The 20,321-nt window shown below is 51.4% G+C and overlaps 1 protein-coding gene across 1 annotated transcript; it reads right to left on the bottom strand.

Moving 5' to 3' along the window:
• Positions 1-361: 361 nt before the first annotated feature.
• On the bottom strand, positions 362-19,492 carry KCNJ5 (potassium inwardly rectifying channel subfamily J member 5). Its single transcript, XM_083878228.1, has 3 exons — positions 19,482-19,492; positions 11,677-12,623; positions 362-1,300 (listed from the first exon to the last, which is right to left on the bottom strand). The coding sequence occupies exons 2-3, from the start codon at positions 12,614-12,616 to the stop codon at positions 969-971; spliced, it is 1,272 nt and encodes a 423-aa protein (XP_083734354.1). The 5' UTR covers positions 12,617-12,623; positions 19,482-19,492; the 3' UTR covers positions 362-968.
• Between the last annotated feature and the right edge of the window lie 829 nt (positions 19,493-20,321).

Genomic DNA, 20,321 nt, shown 5'->3' with positions numbered 1-20,321 from the left:
TTTGGGGGATCTGGATTTCTGCCTCTTTCTAAAGACCAAAATCGTTGGTTTCAGTTATGTCAGTGTGTCCCCATGAGCTGCAGGAACATCAGCACCTCGAGCTTTATTTTAAATATTCTGCTTTGCAGAAGAGCAGCGAGTTTTGCCAACTGCCCCTTTCCCAGTGTCCCTACTCCAGAGCCTCTGAAATTCCAGAACATTCCAACCCCCAGGGGACAACAAACTTTGTTATAAATCATCAATTGGAGCTGCAACTGAAAAAAACCCTTCACTGGGGCAAAATCTAAACTCCCTGACCATGGGTATGGTCACATATGGACCACACTTCTGCCTATGAAATGTACCAGAGGTTCCATGAAAAGCTGGAAAAGACAAAACATTGGATAAACGTGTTAAAGGTCTGCAGGGAAAGGTGCCCTGCTCATATCAGACAGTTTTGCATTAAATAAATCCCAGTGGCTGTGATCCTGGAAGGAAACACCAACATTTGTTTGTAAAATTCATGAAGGCAAAACACTTCACTACGTAGAAGAGAGTTGTTTTTTTGTGTGGTTTTTTTTTTTTTTTTCCTTTCTTTTTAATTTAGCTGGAACAATGCCTACAATACATTGACTCACAAATTAAGTGAAGGTATGAAATCACATTCTTCATACTGAGATGGGACATTCTGGACTGGCCAAACCCCCTGGCAGGAGGGGCAGACCCCTGCACGTCCATTGAACACCTTTTGGAACAACCAGTGGCAGGAATTTCTGTTTTAACAGTGATGAGAAGAGTGGGCCTTGTCCATGGAGATGGAGGTGCTTTGCAGAGGAGGGCAAAGCTCAGAGCCAGGGGAGAGGGAGGGAAACTGAGGCACGGTGCAGTGCAGTGACTCCAGGGTGGGCAGCAGAGCTGGACACAACCCCAGTCAGCTCCTGGCTGGCCAGGCCAGGTGTGTGGGTGTCTGTGCTCCAGCAGCTCCAGGGTTATACAGGCACCTCTTCCTGCCCCTCTCCTGCTGTCCCGTTGGCTCCTTTCAGTCCTTCCTCCTCCTCCTCCTCCTCCTCCTCCTCCTGGTCCTCCCTGGCTGTCCCCGTGTCCCGGCCCAGGATGGGCAGGGGGCCCAGGAGCTGCCCCTCCCGGCGGGACTGGGCCAGGTCCTTGGCACAGCACACGGGGGTGTGTGTCTCGTAGGTGCTGTGGAAGCTGTTATAGTCCACCTCGTAAAAATCCTTCTCCAGGGTGAGCACGGGGGTGAAGCGGTGTCCCCACAGCACCTCGGTGTCCATGTAGGAGCTGCGGGCCTGGCAGGTCATCCCTGCGTGGAGAGAGAGGGGTGTTAGAGGCAGAGCTTCCTCGTGTGCTCACCCAACCACGCCTGGCACTTAAAAGCACTTTCGTGTCGTTTCCGGACCTGATTGCTCTGGGACATGGAAAAGTCTTGGCTTAATAAGGCTCAGAAAAGCTTCTCTTGTAATAAGCTGAGCACCCAAAGGGAAAGGGATGAATTCACCTCTGCATCATCCACTCCTCGTGCTTTGGGGTTTGCAGTGCCACAATTCCCTGTCCAGCAGTGCCACAATTCCCCTGTCCAGCAGTGCCACAATTCCCTGTCCAGCAGTGCCACAATCCCTGTGCAGCAGTGCCACAATTCCTGTCCAGCAGTGCCACAATCCCTGTGCAGCAGTGCCACAATTCCCTGTCCAGCAGTGCCACAATCCCTGTGCAGCAGTGCCACAATTCCCTGTCCAGCAGTGCCACAATTCCTGATGTTTCAGTGCCACAATCCCCACTGCACACAGCTGGACACAGCTGGACACAGCTGGACACATCTGGATGCTCAGCCCTAAAGGTGAGAGGTTCCCGACTGAACTGCCTTTTAAATTTCCCAGGAGGGTTCAAGGCCTTGCCCTTATGGATTGTGGATTGAATGAAGAGTGGCTCACAGAACTGATACTTGTCCAGCTGCTTCTCAGCCCCATTTATCAGTTAATTTTCTCAGAAAAGTTTTAAAGAGAAGCTTTGCAGAGGAGGGATAAGCACACCTGTGAGCAAATCCTCTTGAAATCACCTTGCAGTGTCAAAGCCTGTCTTCTCTTCCAAACATTTATCTTCCTTTTGTCCTAATTATGTTTTGATTTTGGGATTAATTTCCAGTGCAATGGTAACCTCACAAAGTCCTCCCACTGTTCTCTCGTGGAGGGTGAGGGATTGGCCTGACTGGAATGCTTTCAAAACATGCACTTGATCCAGGTTCTGGCAATGCTTTCAGATCTAATTCCTGCAGCTCAGAGCACAGGGACAGAAATCTGAAGCAATGCATAGGGGGGGAAAATCTCAGTGTCAGATGCTTCAGGAAAGAGAATATCACATATTTTATGAGCTCCTAAGAGACTGAAATCCCAGAGCAATCAGAAAACCCCTTTCCTTAAAATAAAATTAAAAAAAAAAAAACCACAACCACCTTTGTGAAAAGAGGGATATTTTGTTCTTATAATTGCTACAGACCCTTAAAAGCCACCCACACAGGCAAGGGCTCTGCAGAGCTGAAAGTCTCTTAGTGCTTCCCGTGGTTTAAAGCTGCCAGGCCAGGAGTGTTTTGTTCCTCCAAAGGGGAAGAGACAGTGACACACGCAGAGCTGAGACATCTGCAGCTCTGTGGCACAGACTGAAAACCCCATCCTTTCCCCTCAAGAAGATCTGCAGGAGTGTTTTGCTCCTGGGCAGGAACAACAAGTACAGCGTTAGTCACAGTGTTCCAGTGCTGCTTCCTGGGCTGGAGGAACGGGGAATGCAGGGGCTGCCATGGGAAACACAGCCAGGGAGTTAAAAACCACCCCAGTGTTGCTGCCTCAAGGAGAAGCTCTGTGGAAGTTCAGGGTTTATTCAGGAAAATCTCAGCTTTTGCTTTAAAGAAAAGGGTGAGGCCACTCCTGGCTTTGGTGGCTGTACAAGGTACATCAGCAGCCCTTGGGGTGAGGAGGGTCAGCCCTCCTGCCCTGGGCCTGCCCCTGACACTTCCTGGGAGCCCGAGGGGTCCTGCTGATCTCCCACTCCTGGTACCGGTTTTCCCAGTGGGGCTGTGTCACTGTCACTGATCCCACACTGACCTCCCTGGGCAAGGGCCTTTATTCCTGTTGTCTGAGGGGTCAGGGCTGCAGGGCTAATCCCATTTCCTGGAGGAAATCCCATGCCAAGAGGTTGGGAACCAGCCATAACAAACCAGTCCTTTTCCCTTTGCACAGAGCTGGTTTGGCACCAGAGATCCCAAAGTGCCTTTTCCAGAGGCAGCAGGGAGAGCAGCAGGGGAGACCTGCAGGCTCCAGGACTGGTCCTGTGGTTCAACCAGGAGATTCTCATCCTGGTTTTCCAGGTGCTGCATGAAGGTGCCATGAATGAGCCCCCAGGGCAGAGATGGGGGATCCTTGTGGAATGTCAGGGCTTGGATCCCTATAAGGGAACTCCTGCTTTATAATCCGGGCCTGAAATAGCTCCTTCCTTCCTTCCCTGGGGGAGCACCTGAGTGAACCTGAGCCACAGCCCCAGTCCTGCTCCAAGTATTCAATTAGGGCAGGAACAATGGAAAGCTTTCAGCGCCCCAACCCTGCTGCTGCTGCTGCTGCCGCCACTGCCAGCTTCCTGCAGGAGCTGCTTTCTGCAGCCCCAGGGGGACACCGAGCCAGCACAATAAGACAACTTGTAATTGCTCCATAATCCCATTCAAATATCCCTTCCCAGCACATGTGCAGTGGTGTTTAATTGCGTGGGGACACACTGCCTGGCAACTCCCACATCGCCCGGTAAACAACACCATTGTCTCTGCCTCAAATTCCATTAAGTGCCTGCTTTGCGCTGCCCCCCGCTCTCCAGCCTGGTTAATTAATGCATCTGTAATGTCCCCAGCTAATTATTGCCTCTGTGGCTGTGAAAAGATGACAGAAGAGGTGTGGAAACAATAAACCTTATTTTTTTTATTAAGAGCACATGGATGCAGCCACTTGGCACTGGAGCACAACGTGCTCAGAATGTCCCAGTGGCACCTTGCAGTGGGGCACAGCAAGCCCCAGACTCACACCTCCCTGAAAAAAATCACCTCTTTAATTGCAGAATTCTGATTTATCTGAGCCTGTGGGATGTCTCGGGTATAGGGAAACGTTTGCCATATGCTCCCATCCATCAAATAAAATCAAAATTCAGAATATCCTGAGTTGGGAGGAAGCCACGAGGATCAGCAAGTGCAGCTCCTGGCTGGAGACAGACTCACATCTGGGTACTCCACTGTGACATCACTGCTCCCCTACATCACTCATGCAGCCCTGGAGCCCTTGAGAACAGGAACTCAAGAGATTCCAGACTCCCCGAATTTCTTGCAGAATTACCCATATGTATGTATGGCCCAGATAAAGGGTGTTGATCCTTTCCTTAAAGAATATATAACCACACATTTTGGGTTTAAACAGTGCAGATGTAGAGAAGTGGTATTTGGGGGTTTTGTTTAATTTATTTAAACTTCATGGCAGAAGAATACAGAATCCCAGAATGGTTTGGGACATCAAACATTGACACCTTCCCCTGTCCCAGGCTGCTCCAACCCCAATGTCCATCCCAGGGATCCAGGGGCAGCCACAGCTGCTCTGGGCACCCTGTGCCAGCCCTGCCCACCCTGCCAGGGAACAATTCCTGCCCAATCTCCCATCCAGCCCTGCCCTCTGGCAGTGGGAGCCATTCCCTGTGTCCTGTCCCTCCATCCCTTGTCCCCAGTCCCTCTCCAGCTCTCCTGGAGACCCTTTAGGAGCTCTGAGCTCTCCCTGGAGCTTCTCCTCTCAGCAATCCCAGTTGTCTCAGCCTTGTCTCATTGGGGATCTGCTCCATCCCATCACCTTCATGGCCCTATAGCCTCATTTTCCTGCTTTCAGTCCAAGTAGATGGACTTGAAGTCACAGACACGTATTTGTCAACTCTAACATATTTTCTGGGCTGAAAGACTATCAGAAGTTTCATTTTCTCCCAAACAATCTGGTTTAAAAATGAAAAAGTGTGTTTAATATAAATGTGTGCAATCTGTCTGTTGTGGGAAACATGGAATGACACGAGAAATCTTCAGATGTCAACTTTTAGTTGCAGCTCTCTCATCTCTTAGTGCAGCAGCTCAGCTTCACGTTGCAAACCAAACTCAATTTTAATAGAAACCAAAGATAAAACTTGTTCAAAGTTAGAAGCAGATGCACCGAAGTTTTCAACAAAGCTGGAAGCAGTTCCAGGATTTATAGAAGCTGGAGACCAGGGCACTGTGTCCTGTTTCAGGCTGTGCAATAAACACCTCACACAGTTTGAATGATAATTTCATTACAGCACAATCCTAAGGAGTGGAGTTTTTTGCCTGTGGGTTGGAGCCACAGATCAATAACTGAGCTGTGCCTGTTCCTGCTCGAGGCAGCCAGGGATCCTCTCCCTGAACAGCTCCCACAGAGGAAAACTCCAGACTGGACTGTGCTGTGTGTTAAAGCAGGTGTCTCATCACATCTGAGGAAACGCCGGGGTGTCAAACAAGAGCCAGGGAACTCTCCAAAAAGGCTCTTTCCTGTCAGAGCAGGGAGTTACAAAGAGCTGGGAGGGAGCAGAGGCAGCACAGGGCTGGGGCTGCACAGGCAGGACCCCCCTGACCCTGCACAGAGCTGGGAGGGAGCAGGAGCAGCACAGGCAGGATCCTCCTGACCCTGCACAGGGCTGGGAGGGAGCACACAGGGCAGGGGCTGCTCGGGTTTGATCCCACTGACCCTACACAGAGCTGGAAAAGAGTAGGAGCAGCACAGGGCAGGATCCCACTGACCCTGCACAGGGCTGGGGCAGCCCAGGCAGGATCCCCCTGGCCCTGCACTGGAGCTCTGGGCTGCACCTGCTGGGAGAGGGGCCCCTGCTCCTGGTGCCCAGGGAAAGCTGGACCTGGTCACCCCAAATCTGCACCTGCAGCTCTTTGGGTGCCACCAAAGGCCCTCCCCAGCTCTTGGAGGATGGTGATTTATGGCAAAGGTCCCATCCTGGCCAGGTGAGCTCCCTGGAGGGTTAAAGGGGGACACAGAGGGTGCTCTGCCAACCCCACAATCTCCCCGGGTTTATGGGATCCCCTCCTGAGCAGAGCTGACTCTTCCTGCAGTGCTGCTCCATGGCCAGAGCCTCCTCAGTGGGCAGAGACATCCCAGCCCCCCGGGGCTGTCAAGACAACACTTTTCATCAGGCTAAAATTAACTGTGGCCCTTGAAATGCCAGGGAGCTCAGAGATTATCTGCTGGGAAATGTCATATGGCTGCTGGGCTGGGCCAGATCTGCTGGGCCCCTCTGACACGGGCACTGCTGGCACTGATCTCCCCCCTCTGCCCTTGGCTGCCCAATTTTTTGATTTGGGAATTAATTTCCAGCGCAATGTGAACTTCACAAAGTCCTCCCACTGTTCTCTCCTGGAAGGTGAGGGGTTGGCCTGACTGAACACACCCAAAACATGCCCTGGGTGACTTTTGTTGTGTCCAGGGTGACTTTTCTCCTTCTCTTGGATGCTCTGAGGCTGTGGAACACCCACTGCCCAGGAAATGGTGGCTGTGGAGGTGCAGTGGGAGTGGTGGAAGTTTACAAGGAAAAGGTATTAAAAAAAATTTAAGTTCTGTCTCTGTGATTAAGCAATTTGTGTCTTTCAATTTGCATTAGCATATGGTAAGTTATAAAAGTTATTAGTTCCTCTGTGTTTAATTGGACCAAAGAACTCTGTAACCTCCAAAAAGTCAATGTTCTTCCATCTTGAAAAGGAATATCAGAAGGTAGGAGGATGGTCCTCCAGTTATTTGTGCTTGTCTCCTTTAGAGGACATGGCTGGGCTTAATTCACTTTGATATTTATGCCAGAGGAGAGTAATAGGATTTTAATTTATCTGAATGCTCTCCAGGCATGCAAAAGCTCCTTGGTACTGGGAAAAATATAATAAAAGGACTTTGTGACGTAAAGACCTTGGATTCAGTTGCCAGGTCTGTACCAGGGGCAGCCAGGGAACTTCTTTGGGGTTTTCAGGGTCTGCAGAGGCACCTCAGACACCACTGCCAGCCCTCCCTCCAGGGCACAGCCCAACTCATGGACACAACCACTGGGACATCTCTTCCCTATCATTTTCTAGGCAGTTTCTGTAACATTTCTGCAAGATCCCCCTCGCAGAAAAAAAAAAAACTTATTCATATGCAAAACGCAAAAACAACACAAGACAACCCAAACCAGATGATGAATGCCCAGAAACTTCATTCAGCAATTTCACCCTTCCTTTGTGCTCCCATGAAAATCATGATTAATTTCAGCATATCCTTTGTTGTGCCCGCTCCATTTGGCCCTACAGTTACAGGCAGGAAACTGTGCTCTGTCCTCTGCAAAGGTGGATAAATCGAGGTGAGAACTCTGCTGTTTGCCTGCACTCCCACAGGGACAGGACGGGTTAATTACTCCTAATCATTAAATCCCTTTTTATCACACTGACTCTAAGCCAGAAAAAATATATACCTGTACTTACATAAGAGTTCATTAAAACTTCATTTAGTGACTGGACTAATCAGGCATCTGGAGTGTCTCTTGTGCCTTATTTAATTGTGCTGGGAAGGAGAGGCAGTGAAAAGCAGGGAGGAGCAGGAGGGGAGGAACAGGCTCTGCTGCCTCCATGGCCAGGGATGTGCCTGGGGAATGAGGGCAGCAGGAAGAGGAGCAAAGAGCAGGATTGGGATAACTGTCAGCAAATGGCAGGGGAAGGGCAAAGCTGGAAAAGAAGAGAACAGAGTCCCTTCAAATCCCTTGCCAGGGAGTCTTGTGGGATTTGCAGAGTGTGTCAGCACGTGGAGTGATGGCTTACAGAGAAAAACAGCATTTAAAATAAATTGGACTTGCTAATGTTCCCTAACTGGATCAGCTCAATCCTTCAGCACAGCCCAGCTGACTCTGCACCCTGGGGGAGGGAGGGGGGCCTGGACTGCCCTGCTCTTCCCTGTCCCAGCAGGTTTTGAACCCTCTGTTCAGTTGGGACCAGCAGGGGAAGGGCAGGAGCTCCAGGAGCTGTCCTGTCACCAGGGGGGCCCTGAGATTTTGGGGAGAGCAAAAATGTATTCACTGTGCAAACAGATCCTCCACCTCTGCTTTGTTCCCTTTTATTGCAGGTCAGACTTGGGGCAGCTGATCTTGACAAGGGTCCCTCTCTGATAAGGCAGAGATAATGAATTCCCTGCAGGGATCCCTGTGCTGAATTCACCAGGGCCCTGGGGTGATGCTGCTGTGCCATGAGCAGCCCTGGGAGCCAGAACACTTGTCACAACACGGATTGTGTGTTTTCTCAGGGCTTGTTTCACCCAGCAGTGACCACAATAGACCTGCACAGGAACTCCCTCTCCCTTTGGCCTTTTCCCTCTGCTGGTGGAGCCACAGTGCCTCACCCACCCCAAATATCGATGGGAAAAGCCACCCCTGGTTTGTGCCAGCCCTGTGGGTCAGCCAGGGGAGCAGCCCCAGAGCTCTCAGGGGAATAACTCCAGGTTTATTATCTTTTTCACCCAAATAAACCCACTGAATCTGAGGCTGGCTGATCTGCACTGTGCTGTTGCTCAGCCCTTTGAAAAGCCAAGGCAACTTGAACATAAAAATCTTTGTTTTAAGCCACAGTGTTTCACTTTGTAAAAAAAACCCAGTGGCTTGAAGGGTGTGAAGTCCTCAGAATTTACTCTACACTTTTCATTTGGAGCTATTTACCGTCTTTGCCTCGCACTGGGTCAGAATTAAACTTAAATGTCAGTAAATAGAGCTGCTTGTTTGAGAGGAGACAATATGTTACGTTTGCAATACGTGTGCACCTGGCTAAACCTACTGAAAACAGCTATAAAATCACTGCCCCAAATTATCAGTAAAAAATATGCCCCACTTGAAATCATGCTTAAATTTCTGCAGCCATTGATATGTTGCCAATCCCCATCCTGACCTGCTTCCCAAACACCTCATGGAAAACAGGGCTGTGTATCCTGACCAGTGGCACTCCTGAACTCTGGGGGTGGAATCTTAATTTTCTGCAGGGGTTGCTAAGGGAACAAATGCTCTGTTGTATTTTACACTGCCCTGAACCTGACCAGGCTGTGACTGTGTCAGGATTTCACAGAAATCCTGCTGGGAATAAATATCACACCACTCCTGAGAGCAGATGGGGCTTGAGCTGGGCTGGGAAGGACCTGAAAAATTTGCTTGGAGCAGATTTTAAGGTGTGGAGGGAGGGATTAATAACCCCAAACTGCTTTATCAATATTCAATTTATCAATATCAAAGGGTGAGGATGAGGCAGGAAAGCACAAACACTGTCCCTGCCAGCCGCTCTTCTTGTGACAGAATATCCCACACCCCCGGCTGCCACAGGAACCCCTCCCAGCCTCCAAATCCAACCCTGGAATCATCCAAGGTCCACTCAGCTCTGAGTTCAGTGCAAAATTCCTCCTCCACCTCCAGTGTGGGACTTCCCAGGCCGCCTCCTGAGCCCAGGATAATTCATTTCCACAGATGTAATATCCTTCCAGCCTGGCCTGTGCAATCCCTCTGGGACGGGAGCCCATTTGTGAGGCAATATTATTCCTCTGCCACGCTTTTAATTCCGAGCTTGTTATTGATAATGACTTCCTCTCCCACATCCCCTGCGAGGAAGGCAGAGCAGCAGGAGGCTCAAAGCATTGACAGTGTCACTGTGTGACGAGCAAAGAGGCTTTGGACAAACAAGGAGCTGCATTCCATGCTCAGATTAGGAGGCTCCAGCCTCTCTAATAAATGTTTGGGCTGCAGAATAAATCACTGTTACAAATCCTTGCCTTTGATAGTCTTTTCCACCCACCCCTTTCCTTTGGCACATCTCTGCAATGCTCTGCTGGGGAGGAGCATTTCCCTGGAAATTCCAGGTGAGTTCCACTTGTGCAGCACATATTCCAGCCCCAGTGGGGTGTAATTTATCCATCACCTCTGTTTATTTCAGATTATAATATATAATATTATATATTATAATATTAATATTATGTATAGATATAGATATATAATTTATCCATCAGCTCTGTTTGGGTGCTGATCACCCAGAGAGAGACTCTGGGACACTGAGTTACCTCTCTGGACAGCTGCCTTTGGGATGCAGGAATTTGAGATTTTTTTTTTTTTTTTTTTTTCCTCCTCTGACTGTTGGGAAACAAATGAGCAAATCTCCAGGAGGGGATAACACCAACAGCCAGCGAGGAGCAGAATCTGTGAGACAGGTGCTGACACCACTGAGCACTTGTAAGGAGCTGAAAACCCCTGCTAATGACTCAGAGAGAACCTCGTCTGGACGGAAAACAAAATCCAGCTACTGCCCACAGGAAAAGCCGGGGCTCATAACTGAAATCCTGAAACACCAAAGGGGAAAACTGCTTAAAAAAAGCTTTTTTTTTTCCGTCTCCGGCTTTGTTTGCCCATCTTTCGGCAGCAGTTCTGTCCTCAGAGCTGAGTGCAGCCCTTTCCCCCTGCAGACCCTTGAATCCATCGAGGCAGCCCCATGCCCAGGCAGAGCTCAGAGATCCCTTTGTGGGGGATCCCTTTGTGGGGGATCCCTTTGTGGGGGATCCCTTTGTGGGAAGATCCCTTTCTCTGTGGGGAGATCCCTTTCTTTATGGGAGATCCCTTTGTGGGAAGATCCCTTTATGGGAGACCCCTTTGTAGGAGATCCCTTTGTGGATGATCCCTTTGTGGGGGATCCCTTTGTAGGGAGATCCCTTTGTAGGAGATCCCGTTGTGAGAGATCCTTTTCTGGGGGATCCCTTTGTGGGGGGATCCCTTTGTGGGGAGATCCCTTTGTGGGAAAATCCCTTTGGGGGAAGATCCCTTTCTCTGCGGGAAGGAGCCCCTGTGCCCATCCCTTCCCTCACTGCCTTTCCCACTCTGTTGAAAGCCAATCCTCACCACTTCCCCAGAGTCCCTCTACACGGACACAGAGTCCTTTTATCCTGCCACAAACACTCCCCCAGGAGGAAACCCGGACCAGGCTGAGGATATCTCCCCATCTCCCATTACCAGCTTTGTCTGAGCTGTTAAACAGCTGCAGGGCTGCCGGAGCCACAAAAGCACTTTCTGTATTTTTCCTCTTTGAGCTCCTTCTGGGAATGCGTGTCCTGCACCACGTGCGAGTCATTCAGCCCCAGCACGTGCTGCTTTATGGGACACAGGGAGACTTGGGCACTTCATGGCCCCCATTAAAATCAACACCACAGCAGTGCCTAAAATAGCACAGTCACAGCCAGCCTTTAATATGGAGGAGAAAAGGGAAAAGATTTGCACCATGAATTGTGATCACAGGAAACGGGACCACCAGAGATTTCAAGAAATCCTTTAATCCGTTGCTTTTTTCCTCCCCTGGGTCAGTTCTCAGTGATTATGGGCAGCTCCAGGGCTAACCCCTTCACCTCAGTCCCAGACTCATAAAAGAGGGTGAAACACTACAGAATAAACTAAAGGTCCCACTTTTCACTGCTGGTTATCTCAGACACCCCACCTGAGTGAGGCACCACCCAAGGACAAACCTCACCGTGTTCCCAGCCCAGGTGACAGGGACAGTGAAACCCTAATGCCAAACTGCCCCCAATGCCCTGTGCCCCTTTCCTGCTCCAAACAGTGACTGATCCTTACCTGTGGCTTCCACCATTCCCTCCAGGATGACCACAATCTCAAACTCCTCCTTCTCCAGCTGGGTGCGGGACATCTCCCAGAAGGGGCTTTTCTCATTGATCTCGTGTGAGATGATGAGAGGGGACACCAGGAACAACCTGTCGTCTCCGGTGTCAAATCCCACGTTGATGTCCGTTTGGTTCAGGGGAATAAACTCTCCTTCTTTGGTCTGTTTGGACTTAATCAGTTTGGCTCGAATGGAAGCCTCGACAATGTGGGAATTGCGGAGGTCCCCGACGCGGAACATGAGGCAGAGCTTCTCGTCCCTCATGGAAATGACAGCGTTGTTGGAGAACATGAGGGTCTCCGCCCTCTTCTTTGGTTGGCTGATCTTGACGAACATGCACCCCACCATGAAGGCGTTGACGATGGAGCCCAGGATGGCCTGGACCAGGAGCAGCACGATGCCCTCGGGGCACTTCTCCGTGATGACCCTGTGGCCGTACCCGATGGTGGTCTCGGTCTCGATGGAGAACAGGAACGCCGACACGAACCCGCTGAGGTTCTCCACGCAGGGGATCCAGTTCTCGTCCTCCAGGTGGTCCAGGTCTCCCCGGATGTAGGCGATGAGCCACCAGATGAACCCGAAGAACAGCCAGGTGATGGTGTAGACCATGGTGAAGACCAGCAGGTTGAAGCGCCACTTGAGGTCCACCAGGGTGGTGAAGAGGTCGCTGAGGTACCGGTAGGTCTCCTGGACGTTCCCGTGGTGCACGTTGCACTTGCCGCTCTTCTCCATGTACCGCTGCCGCGGCTTCTTGCCCTCGGCGGAAATGAGCCGCGTCCTGTCCGTGGCGATGGGGACGTCGTCCCGAGCCTGCTTGGGGATCTTCTTGGGCTCCCGGGACGTCACCCCAATGTCCATGTCCTGGTTCATGAAGATCCGGGAATCTCCAGCCATGGCTGGGCTGCACAACAAGGACAGACAGTTTCAGGCACAAGGCAGAGAGACAAAAAACATTTTGTTTCACTCTCTGGACCATCAGGACATTGTTTTTGGAGGGTTCACACTTCTCCCTCAACAGCCACTTGTTAAACACGGCCCTGCAGTGACCTGGAATTAAAGGCTGATTTATCACACACAGGCCCTTCAAAAACCAGCCACTGCCGGGGTGATGGGCACGCTGTGGGAGCATGGAGCAGTTAAATTGGAATATTTAGGGTTTTCTTTTTGTCCTTAGATTTTTTTTACACACCAAATTTGCTTGAGATCACAACTCAGAACAAAGTAAAGATACGTCAACATCTTTTCAGGAGGGACTGGAGCTTTTTCGTGCCTCAGGTTTTGGGTGCATATCAAGAGAAAACTTAGAAATGAAGAGAAAACGCTGAGCACCACTGACTACCTAAATCACACACGAGTCTAAATTATGCATGAAGGCTTCCCTTGCAGTCAGCAGAGAGAGGCATCTCTAGGGATAACTCAGATTTCAGGAGTGCTGAATCACCTTCTGGAAGTTTATTGGTGAGCCTGGGCTTTAAACGTGAAATAAACATTTAATTGAGCATCTTGAATCCCAAGTGTGAGGGTGTGATGAATCCAGGCCTGCTGTTAATGAGATCTATCAAAGCTCACCCCTTTGCTCCATCTGACATCGGACAAAATCTCTGGGCACTTTTAGGAAATACATCAGAGAGCTGTTAAAAAGCCCCACTGTTGACATTCAGAGTTCTGCTTACCAGGACAGAAATAAAGAACACGAGACGAAGGCGGCAATGCTTTCTGCCAGTTATAATGTAACATCCTGTTTACTGAGATTATTAGATACTCCTTTAAAAAATGAGAGTCTTGACTCTGGATGCAGGGCACAGACAAAATCTCTGTCAAAGACTACCTAAGGAGCCTTAGGGATATCAAAGATAGAGCAGCAATATTTTCTATGGCGTTCATTCCCCGCATTGTCCTCTGCAAATCCTATTAAAACCTAACTAAATCTATTACTGCTCCCTCTATCTTTAATCTTCTTATGCTCCTGTGAATGAGAAAAGGTGTGGAGATACAATTAAGAGTATCTCGGGAGAGACAATTTTTTTTTTAAGACTGAGCAAAGCAGCTTCATCTTTTTGGTATTAAAAAGCACAAAGGGGTGGGCGGGAAGGAAGCAGAGGCAGGATGAATAAATGAAGCAGCAAATTTTCTCTTCCATTCGGCTGCAGCCAAGTCTGGTTAACGGCAGAGAATACCTCATGGCCCTTGTCTCAGTCACCATCAATCTCTGCTCCAACGAAGCAGCCGAGCCTGTTGCTGGAACCGGCCCCGCAGGGAGCCCAACAACCATCTGTGCCCGGCACAGCCCAGAGCTGCTCCTGCTGCTCCTGCTGCTCCTGCTCCTGCTCCTGCTCCTACTCCTGCTCGGCAGGGCTGGGCACTGCTGGGGCACTGCTGGGGCACTGCTGAGCCCTGCAGGCACAGCCAGGGGCAGGGAACGGGGGTTTGTGGTGCTGGGATGGGAAATCAGGGGGGATCGGGTTTGCTGCCCGACCTTGGATATGGGGTGGATAATCCCAGTGCTGTGTGCTCTCTTCCCCCAGTCAGTGTTTTGGCAGAGGAGTCACTCCTCCTCTGTTTGTGCCCCTCCTGAGAGCTGGCTGGAGGTGCCCTCACACACATCCTCAGCTGCTTTTCACTGCAATGGGAACCTCCAGGCCCCCCAGCCTGGCTCTCCCTGCACTGTGCAGTTTCTCTCTTTACACGTGTGCAAAGTGCTGTCAGATGCTGTATTGCCATAATCCCCAGCCTTCTGATGACTGTTTACATACTTCTCTTCAAAGTCTCTCAGAACAACCTATACTGTTTTTATTCCTCTCGGTGATGGGCTTCTGTATTGACCACTGGGGCCAGAGAGGTGTTCCTCTCAATGACCAATCCTTGACCAAATCCCAAACACTATATAAACCCTAAATCATAATAAACCTTCTTTCTTTTCCCCTGCTTCTCCCTGATGGGTGAGTGTGGTTCTTTTCGTGTCCCTGACTGTGACAATGCTGAGAATTGACAAGGGCACAGCTTGACTCTCCCTTCCCAACGTGGCAGAACAATCACACACATTTTTCTCCTCTTTAATAAGGAAAAAATCCCTCATCCACTGGGAATCAGGTAGTGAAGAACCTCCTCGCTCCCTTCTTACAAATAATATTCTCGATGTATGTTTGCATTGATTGATTAATCTGAAATTACTCCATTTGGACTGAAGAGCTTGTCATCAATCTAAATGTAAAACCAGGCAAGTGTTGCACGCTTTCAATTTTAAATGACTGGTTTCAAGATAATTTGGTTATAAAAGTAAATTTGAAGTGATCACTGGCACCATGAGAGAGGGAAAACAATCCAGTTCCAGACTTCAGTCTAGAGTGGAGTTCATGTTCTAAATTCACACCAAAGAGACCAAAAGAATCTTAAAACTCACTACAAAGTACAGAATAGAGGAAAAGCAACCCAAAATCCTGAATCCTTGGAAAGATCACCCTGATGGAGCAGGTTTGAGGAACTGCCCATTAATGAATGCACAGAGGAACCTTTTAACTAAAACACTCACAGGGCTCTCCAGGTGATCCAGTAAAGCAGAAAAATTCCTGCTGGATGAGAAGTTCGCTGACAGCTTCAGTGGTGTTATAATTCCTGCCAATATTTCATCTTTAACATTCCCATTGGAGTAGGAGCACAGCCTCAGTCTGTGGTTATTGAAAATATTTAAGGATAGGAATTTTTGCTTCAGAGTTTTTAAATGGAATGCTCCTGGTTAGCAGTTTGAGCAGAGCTTTGGGTGGCTGCACACCATCCAGATTTCTGCTCCAAGTGATTCTGGGGTTTTCTAATTCTGAGCAAATCATTGCTTTTCCTTCTGCCTTAATTCCTCAACAGTAAAATTTGTGATCTGGACGTGAGTGGTCTGTGAGATCCCAGGCAGGAGAACCTTCCAGGAAACTTGCTGTTGTTCCTTTGTGATTTTCACTGCCCTTGGGAACTTCAGCCCAAATGACAAGATGCTCTGAAAGGAGCAGTGTAACTGCGTTAACCAGGACCTGTTAACTCCTCATTGCACAGCCACTGCTGCCGGGCATCAACAGCTCAGCCATATCATGGCAAATGTGTTCCTGCATCTCCCAGGGATTCCAGCTCCTGCCTGTAAATCCCTGCTCCCCCCAGCACAGAGAGCCACGAGGTGAAACTGCCTCTCACAGCCACAGGCACTGCTCTGTTTCCTTGGCATTTACCATCTTTGGTTAAACGAGGCCAGGATAATAAAAATGTCACTTCTGTACAAAGCTGCCTTCCTTCAGGACAGGCCACTGCACGAGCGGCTGTGAGTCAGTGCATTATCAGCCTTCAGAGAGGTTTTATCAGCCCTGCTGATGCTCAGCCCTGCCCAGATGACACACTGGGGGCAGGTGGTGACATTTAAGGGCTGGGATTTGCTGCACAAGGGTCAGGCTGGGGTTAGTGAGAACCCTCAGAGGGCAGAGCAGCTCCCAGCCCTGTGATGTGCTGATGTGCCCCTGTAGCTCCAGAGACATCAAAAAAGGCAAAACTGTAAAACACTCAAAGAAATTTCCTTCCCTGCTGACCAGGGGGCTTTTCCCATTTGAGCAGTTGCTGATCTGGCTGCAGCAAACACACACATTTCCGTGGGGATGGGGTTTGATGCTGCAAAGGACTAAACTGGTGGGCAGGTGGGGTTTAAAGAGGTGAATTTGTCACCAAGCTGGTGTAAAAGCTGACTTCTTTTTGTTTCTTCTAAACCCAACGCCTGTGTTTTCTCACATTAGGAGAATAATTGAGCAACTGTTCTTTAGCAAACCTCCCACACCTTCCCAGAAGAAATTTTTTTTTCACTTAACCCTGCATTCTTTTTTTTTTTTTTTTCAGACAAGAAATCCTGTACTTCTCAACAAGCCACCAATAACACTGAACAGAGATGACTGAAAACCCTGACTTGGTTTTTCTGCTGCCCCTTGGCCCACACCACACAAACCAGGTTACTGTGCCCAGGTTCCTCTGGGCCACATAATTCTACTTTAGGTTACAGAGCTGCAAGGGAGTGAAATTCTGAATTGTCAGACAGGAGCAACACAGGGAAGTGGGTGCAGGAATAAAGGAAATTAAAGCAGCAGCAGCACCTGAAGAGAATAAAAGCATTGAGTGCTGAACTCTGAGTGCTCATGGGAAGGGGGAGGAAGGAGAAGTCTCAGGAGAAGATGGCCCTTGACAGTCTGAAGAAAAATGACTCGAGACAGGCTCTGACTGAGGTGGAACTTTGATCTCCCTGAGAAAAGCATCTTTCCTTTTATTCACTGTCCGTGTGTGAGTGAGGTGCACAGTGAACTCCACCAGGCTGCCTTTCCACACACTCCTGTGCCAGGTGAGGAAGGGCGGGTGGATTTGGGGTAAACCAAGGACTATCCCATTGTTCTGATTTATACAAATAGAGCTTTGGGGTCACGGTGGCTGCCTCTTTGCCTGGGGATCCCCAGGTGGAGGGAAGGCTGCAGAGTTGTGCTCTTGAAAGCCTGGGAGAAAAGACTCAAAGGTTCAAAAGCTCCCCGAGCCCAGCAAGTGCCTCTCCAAGTGTCACCGCACCCAGCACTGAGGTGGGAAGGTGCCTCTCATCTCCTCTCTGAGTTTTCGGTCAGTCTCAGCACTTTCCTGGCACTGAGGATGTGGCAGCAGATTCCCCTGGGGCTGGAGGATTCCTCACCTCACCGCCAGGTCACAGAGATGGGTGGCTGCAGGTGAAGGGCCAGGGGGGCTTTGTGCCTGTCACAGGCTGGGCCCTGTGCAGCCTCTCTCCCTGTCCCTGGCCTCTCACCCAAATCTATTTTCGGGACTCCTTGTGGTGCCATTGGAAATGTGACCATTGTCTTTCCAACCAGCACGACTGAACAGGGACAGGGACAGCCTTGTCCTGGTCAGACACTCCTGCTGCTCCTGCTCCTGGTGTTTGCTCTGATGTTGGGGAAGCAGAATCCCAGCTCTAGGAGAGAATCCTGCCCCAGGAGCAGCAACATTCCCATTCTCCATTGTTTAGGGATTCACCATCACAGCAACTGAGAATTACCCTGTAACCTGCAGCTGGTTTAAAAAAATACAATAAAACCGTTGAACAAATTCACACTTCTGCAGGACCTTGCACCCAAAGAGGTCACAGATGGATTGACCAAACACAGGCTCTTTTTGCCCCAAGGCTTCAGCAGTGCTTGGACCCACTGCAGAGAGGGGTCAGGAGCCACAGACAGACAAACCAACCACAAACCAAACCACGGGGCAAGGGCCAGTGCCTGCCCCAAGTGCCTCTCCTGGCCTCAAACCCAACAGAAAATGAGTGGCTTAAACAGTGGAGTCTGGAGATTTGCCTCAGGATATTACTCCAAAGCTCTGTTTGTCTTTTTTCTTTTTTTTTTTTCTTTTTTTGCAAATAATTGGGCCGGAACTTTCCAGAGATGGAAAATATTCTGCCATGAGAAACAGAAATGATCCTGATCCTTTATCTCCAACTGAGAGAAGGACAAGAAGGGTAAGAACAGTCAGGCAAAGAACTGGATCCCAGAGGTGAAATAACCCCCAGCACAAACACTTTTTGCCCCACACACTCCCCACCTTTCAGGGAGATCCTGATTGCTTGGACTGGACAGAACCAGTGAGAAAAGCCAGTCTGGTCCCCCCGTGCCCCTCTTCCACAAACCCAAGGTCTGCTGTAAAGTGAAGGGTGCAGGAGGAAGGAGCTGCTGATGACAATCCCCAAAATCCAGAGGGAAGTTTTTTGGGACAGGGACAGCTCCTGCCAGTTCTTGGTTCCTGAAACTCCCTGTCAAACCCAGGGAAAGATGTGTAAAAGTGAACCCGGTGCTCCCAACGCCCTGTGCAGGCACAGAGAGACCCCCGGGCGCTTTTCTGAGGGATGCAACAGGACATTGAAAATCAGCCGTGGCTTCACCTCCCAGAGCCACAACCCCGGGGGGTTCCCGGGCTCCCCGTTCCCTGTCCCCTCCCAGGGCTGGAAATGCCCCTTCTCCGAATTATGGAAGAATTCAATCTTGGACTCCAGACAGGAATTGTGGAGCCGCTCCACACAATTCACTGATCAGTCTCCAGGCGCCCTTTGCCTTCCAGCGATCCCGGATCTGAGCAGTTCCTAATTTTTAATGTCTTTTCCTGCATCGCCCCTTTAGCTCTGGCAGCGCTTTTGCCCAGGACCAGCGTCCCATCCCCGCCTTCCCCGGGAGTTCCGGGGGGCCGCGGGTTGGGCAGGAGCGTCCCCATCTCCGGGTCTGGGGACAGGAGCGTCCCCATCTCCCCCCGGGGACAGGAGCGTCCCCATCTCCGGGTTTGGGGACAGGAGCATCCCCATCTCCGGGTTTGGGGACAGGAGCATCCCCATCTCCGGGTCTGGGGACAGGAGCGTCCCCATCTTCCCCGGGTTTGTTTGGGACAGGAGCGCGCCCCCATCTCCCCCCCCCTGGATGGGTTTGGGGATAGGAGCATCCCCATCTCCCCCCGGGCGGGTCTAGGGACAGGAGCATCCCCATCTCCCCCCGGGCGGGTCTAGGGACAGGAGCATCCCCATCTCCCCCGGGCGGGTCTGGGGACAGGAGCGTCCCCATCTCCCCCGGGCGGGTCTGGGGACAGGAGCGTCCCCATCTCCCCCGGGCGGGTCTGGGGACAGGAGCCCGGCATCCCCCGGCCCGGCAGCTCCGGGTTTGTCCCGCCGGTCCCGTGCAGCCCGAGGGGAGCGGGAGCGAGTGCAATGACAAAGGGCTCGGTCACTCACCGGCTACGGGCGGCTCCTCATCGGTGCGTGGGGCCGGGGGCGGCGGCGGGGGCTGCGGCCGGGCCATGCCATCACCAGCGAGCCGGGACCGTCCTGGGAGCGCCGGGCAGCCTCTCCCCTGCTCCTGCTGCTCCTGCTGCTCCTGCTCCTCCTGCTGCTCCTCCCCGCCCGCTCGGAGCGAGCATGGGAACCGCCGCCCCTGGCCCGGCACCCCCGGTACCCCCAGCCCCGCTCCGGCTCCGCGCCCTCCTCCGACACCGGGGCCACTTGTGCCTCTCCTCTCCTCCTCCTGCTCCTCCTCCTCCTCCTGCTCCTGCTCCTCTCCCCCGCTCCGGGCGCTCCCCGCGGCTCCCGGGCTTTTCAAGGGCCGGGCAGAGGGAGGAGGGAGCCGAGGCTGCGCCTGGTCTGTTCTCACCGAGCGCAGGGCGGGGGGCGGGAGGGGTTTGGGCCGGGCCGGGAGAGGGGCCGGGCGCGGGGAGAGGAGAATCCCCGCCCGGGATGGCCCGGGATGGCCCGGGATGGATTGGGATGGATTGGGATGCTCAGGATGGGGATGGCTCAGGATGCTCAGGATGCTCAGGATGCTCAGGATGCTCAGGATGCTCGGGATGGTCGGGATGGTCGGGATGGGGATGCTCGGGATGCTCAGGAAACACCCCGAGCCCACCAGGGAGAGCAGCGAGCGGCTCCCCCAGCGCCCCCCGCCCCTCCCGGGATGGCCTTTCCCGGAGCTCGGGCCGGGCTGGGATCGTTGTGGGGTATGGGAATGGCACAAACACAGAGCGGGGCCCGAAAACAGGGAGGGAGAAAGAGCTGCGCGTCTCACGCGTGGGAAAATCG

The sequence above is a fragment of the Zosterops lateralis genome (assembly GCF_965231275.1).
Source record: "Zosterops lateralis genome assembly, chromosome: 25".
Classification (NCBI taxonomy): Eukaryota; Metazoa; Chordata; class Aves; order Passeriformes; family Zosteropidae; genus Zosterops; species Zosterops lateralis.
The sequence above is the reverse complement of the archived record's forward strand: the minus strand, read 5'-3'. Positions and strand labels throughout refer to the sequence as shown.

What these genes read in the sequence shown, in the direction of transcription:
- KCNJ5 (XM_083878228.1), bottom strand. Translation starts at nt 12,616, where the DNA reads ATGGCTGGAGATTCCCGGATCTTCATGAACCAGGACATGGACATTGGG. An exon ending in GGGAATGGTGGAAGCCACAG is followed by an intron (nt 1,301 to 11,676) that starts GTAAGGATCAGT and finishes CTCTCCACGCAG; the next exon opens with GGATGACCTGCCAGGCCCGC.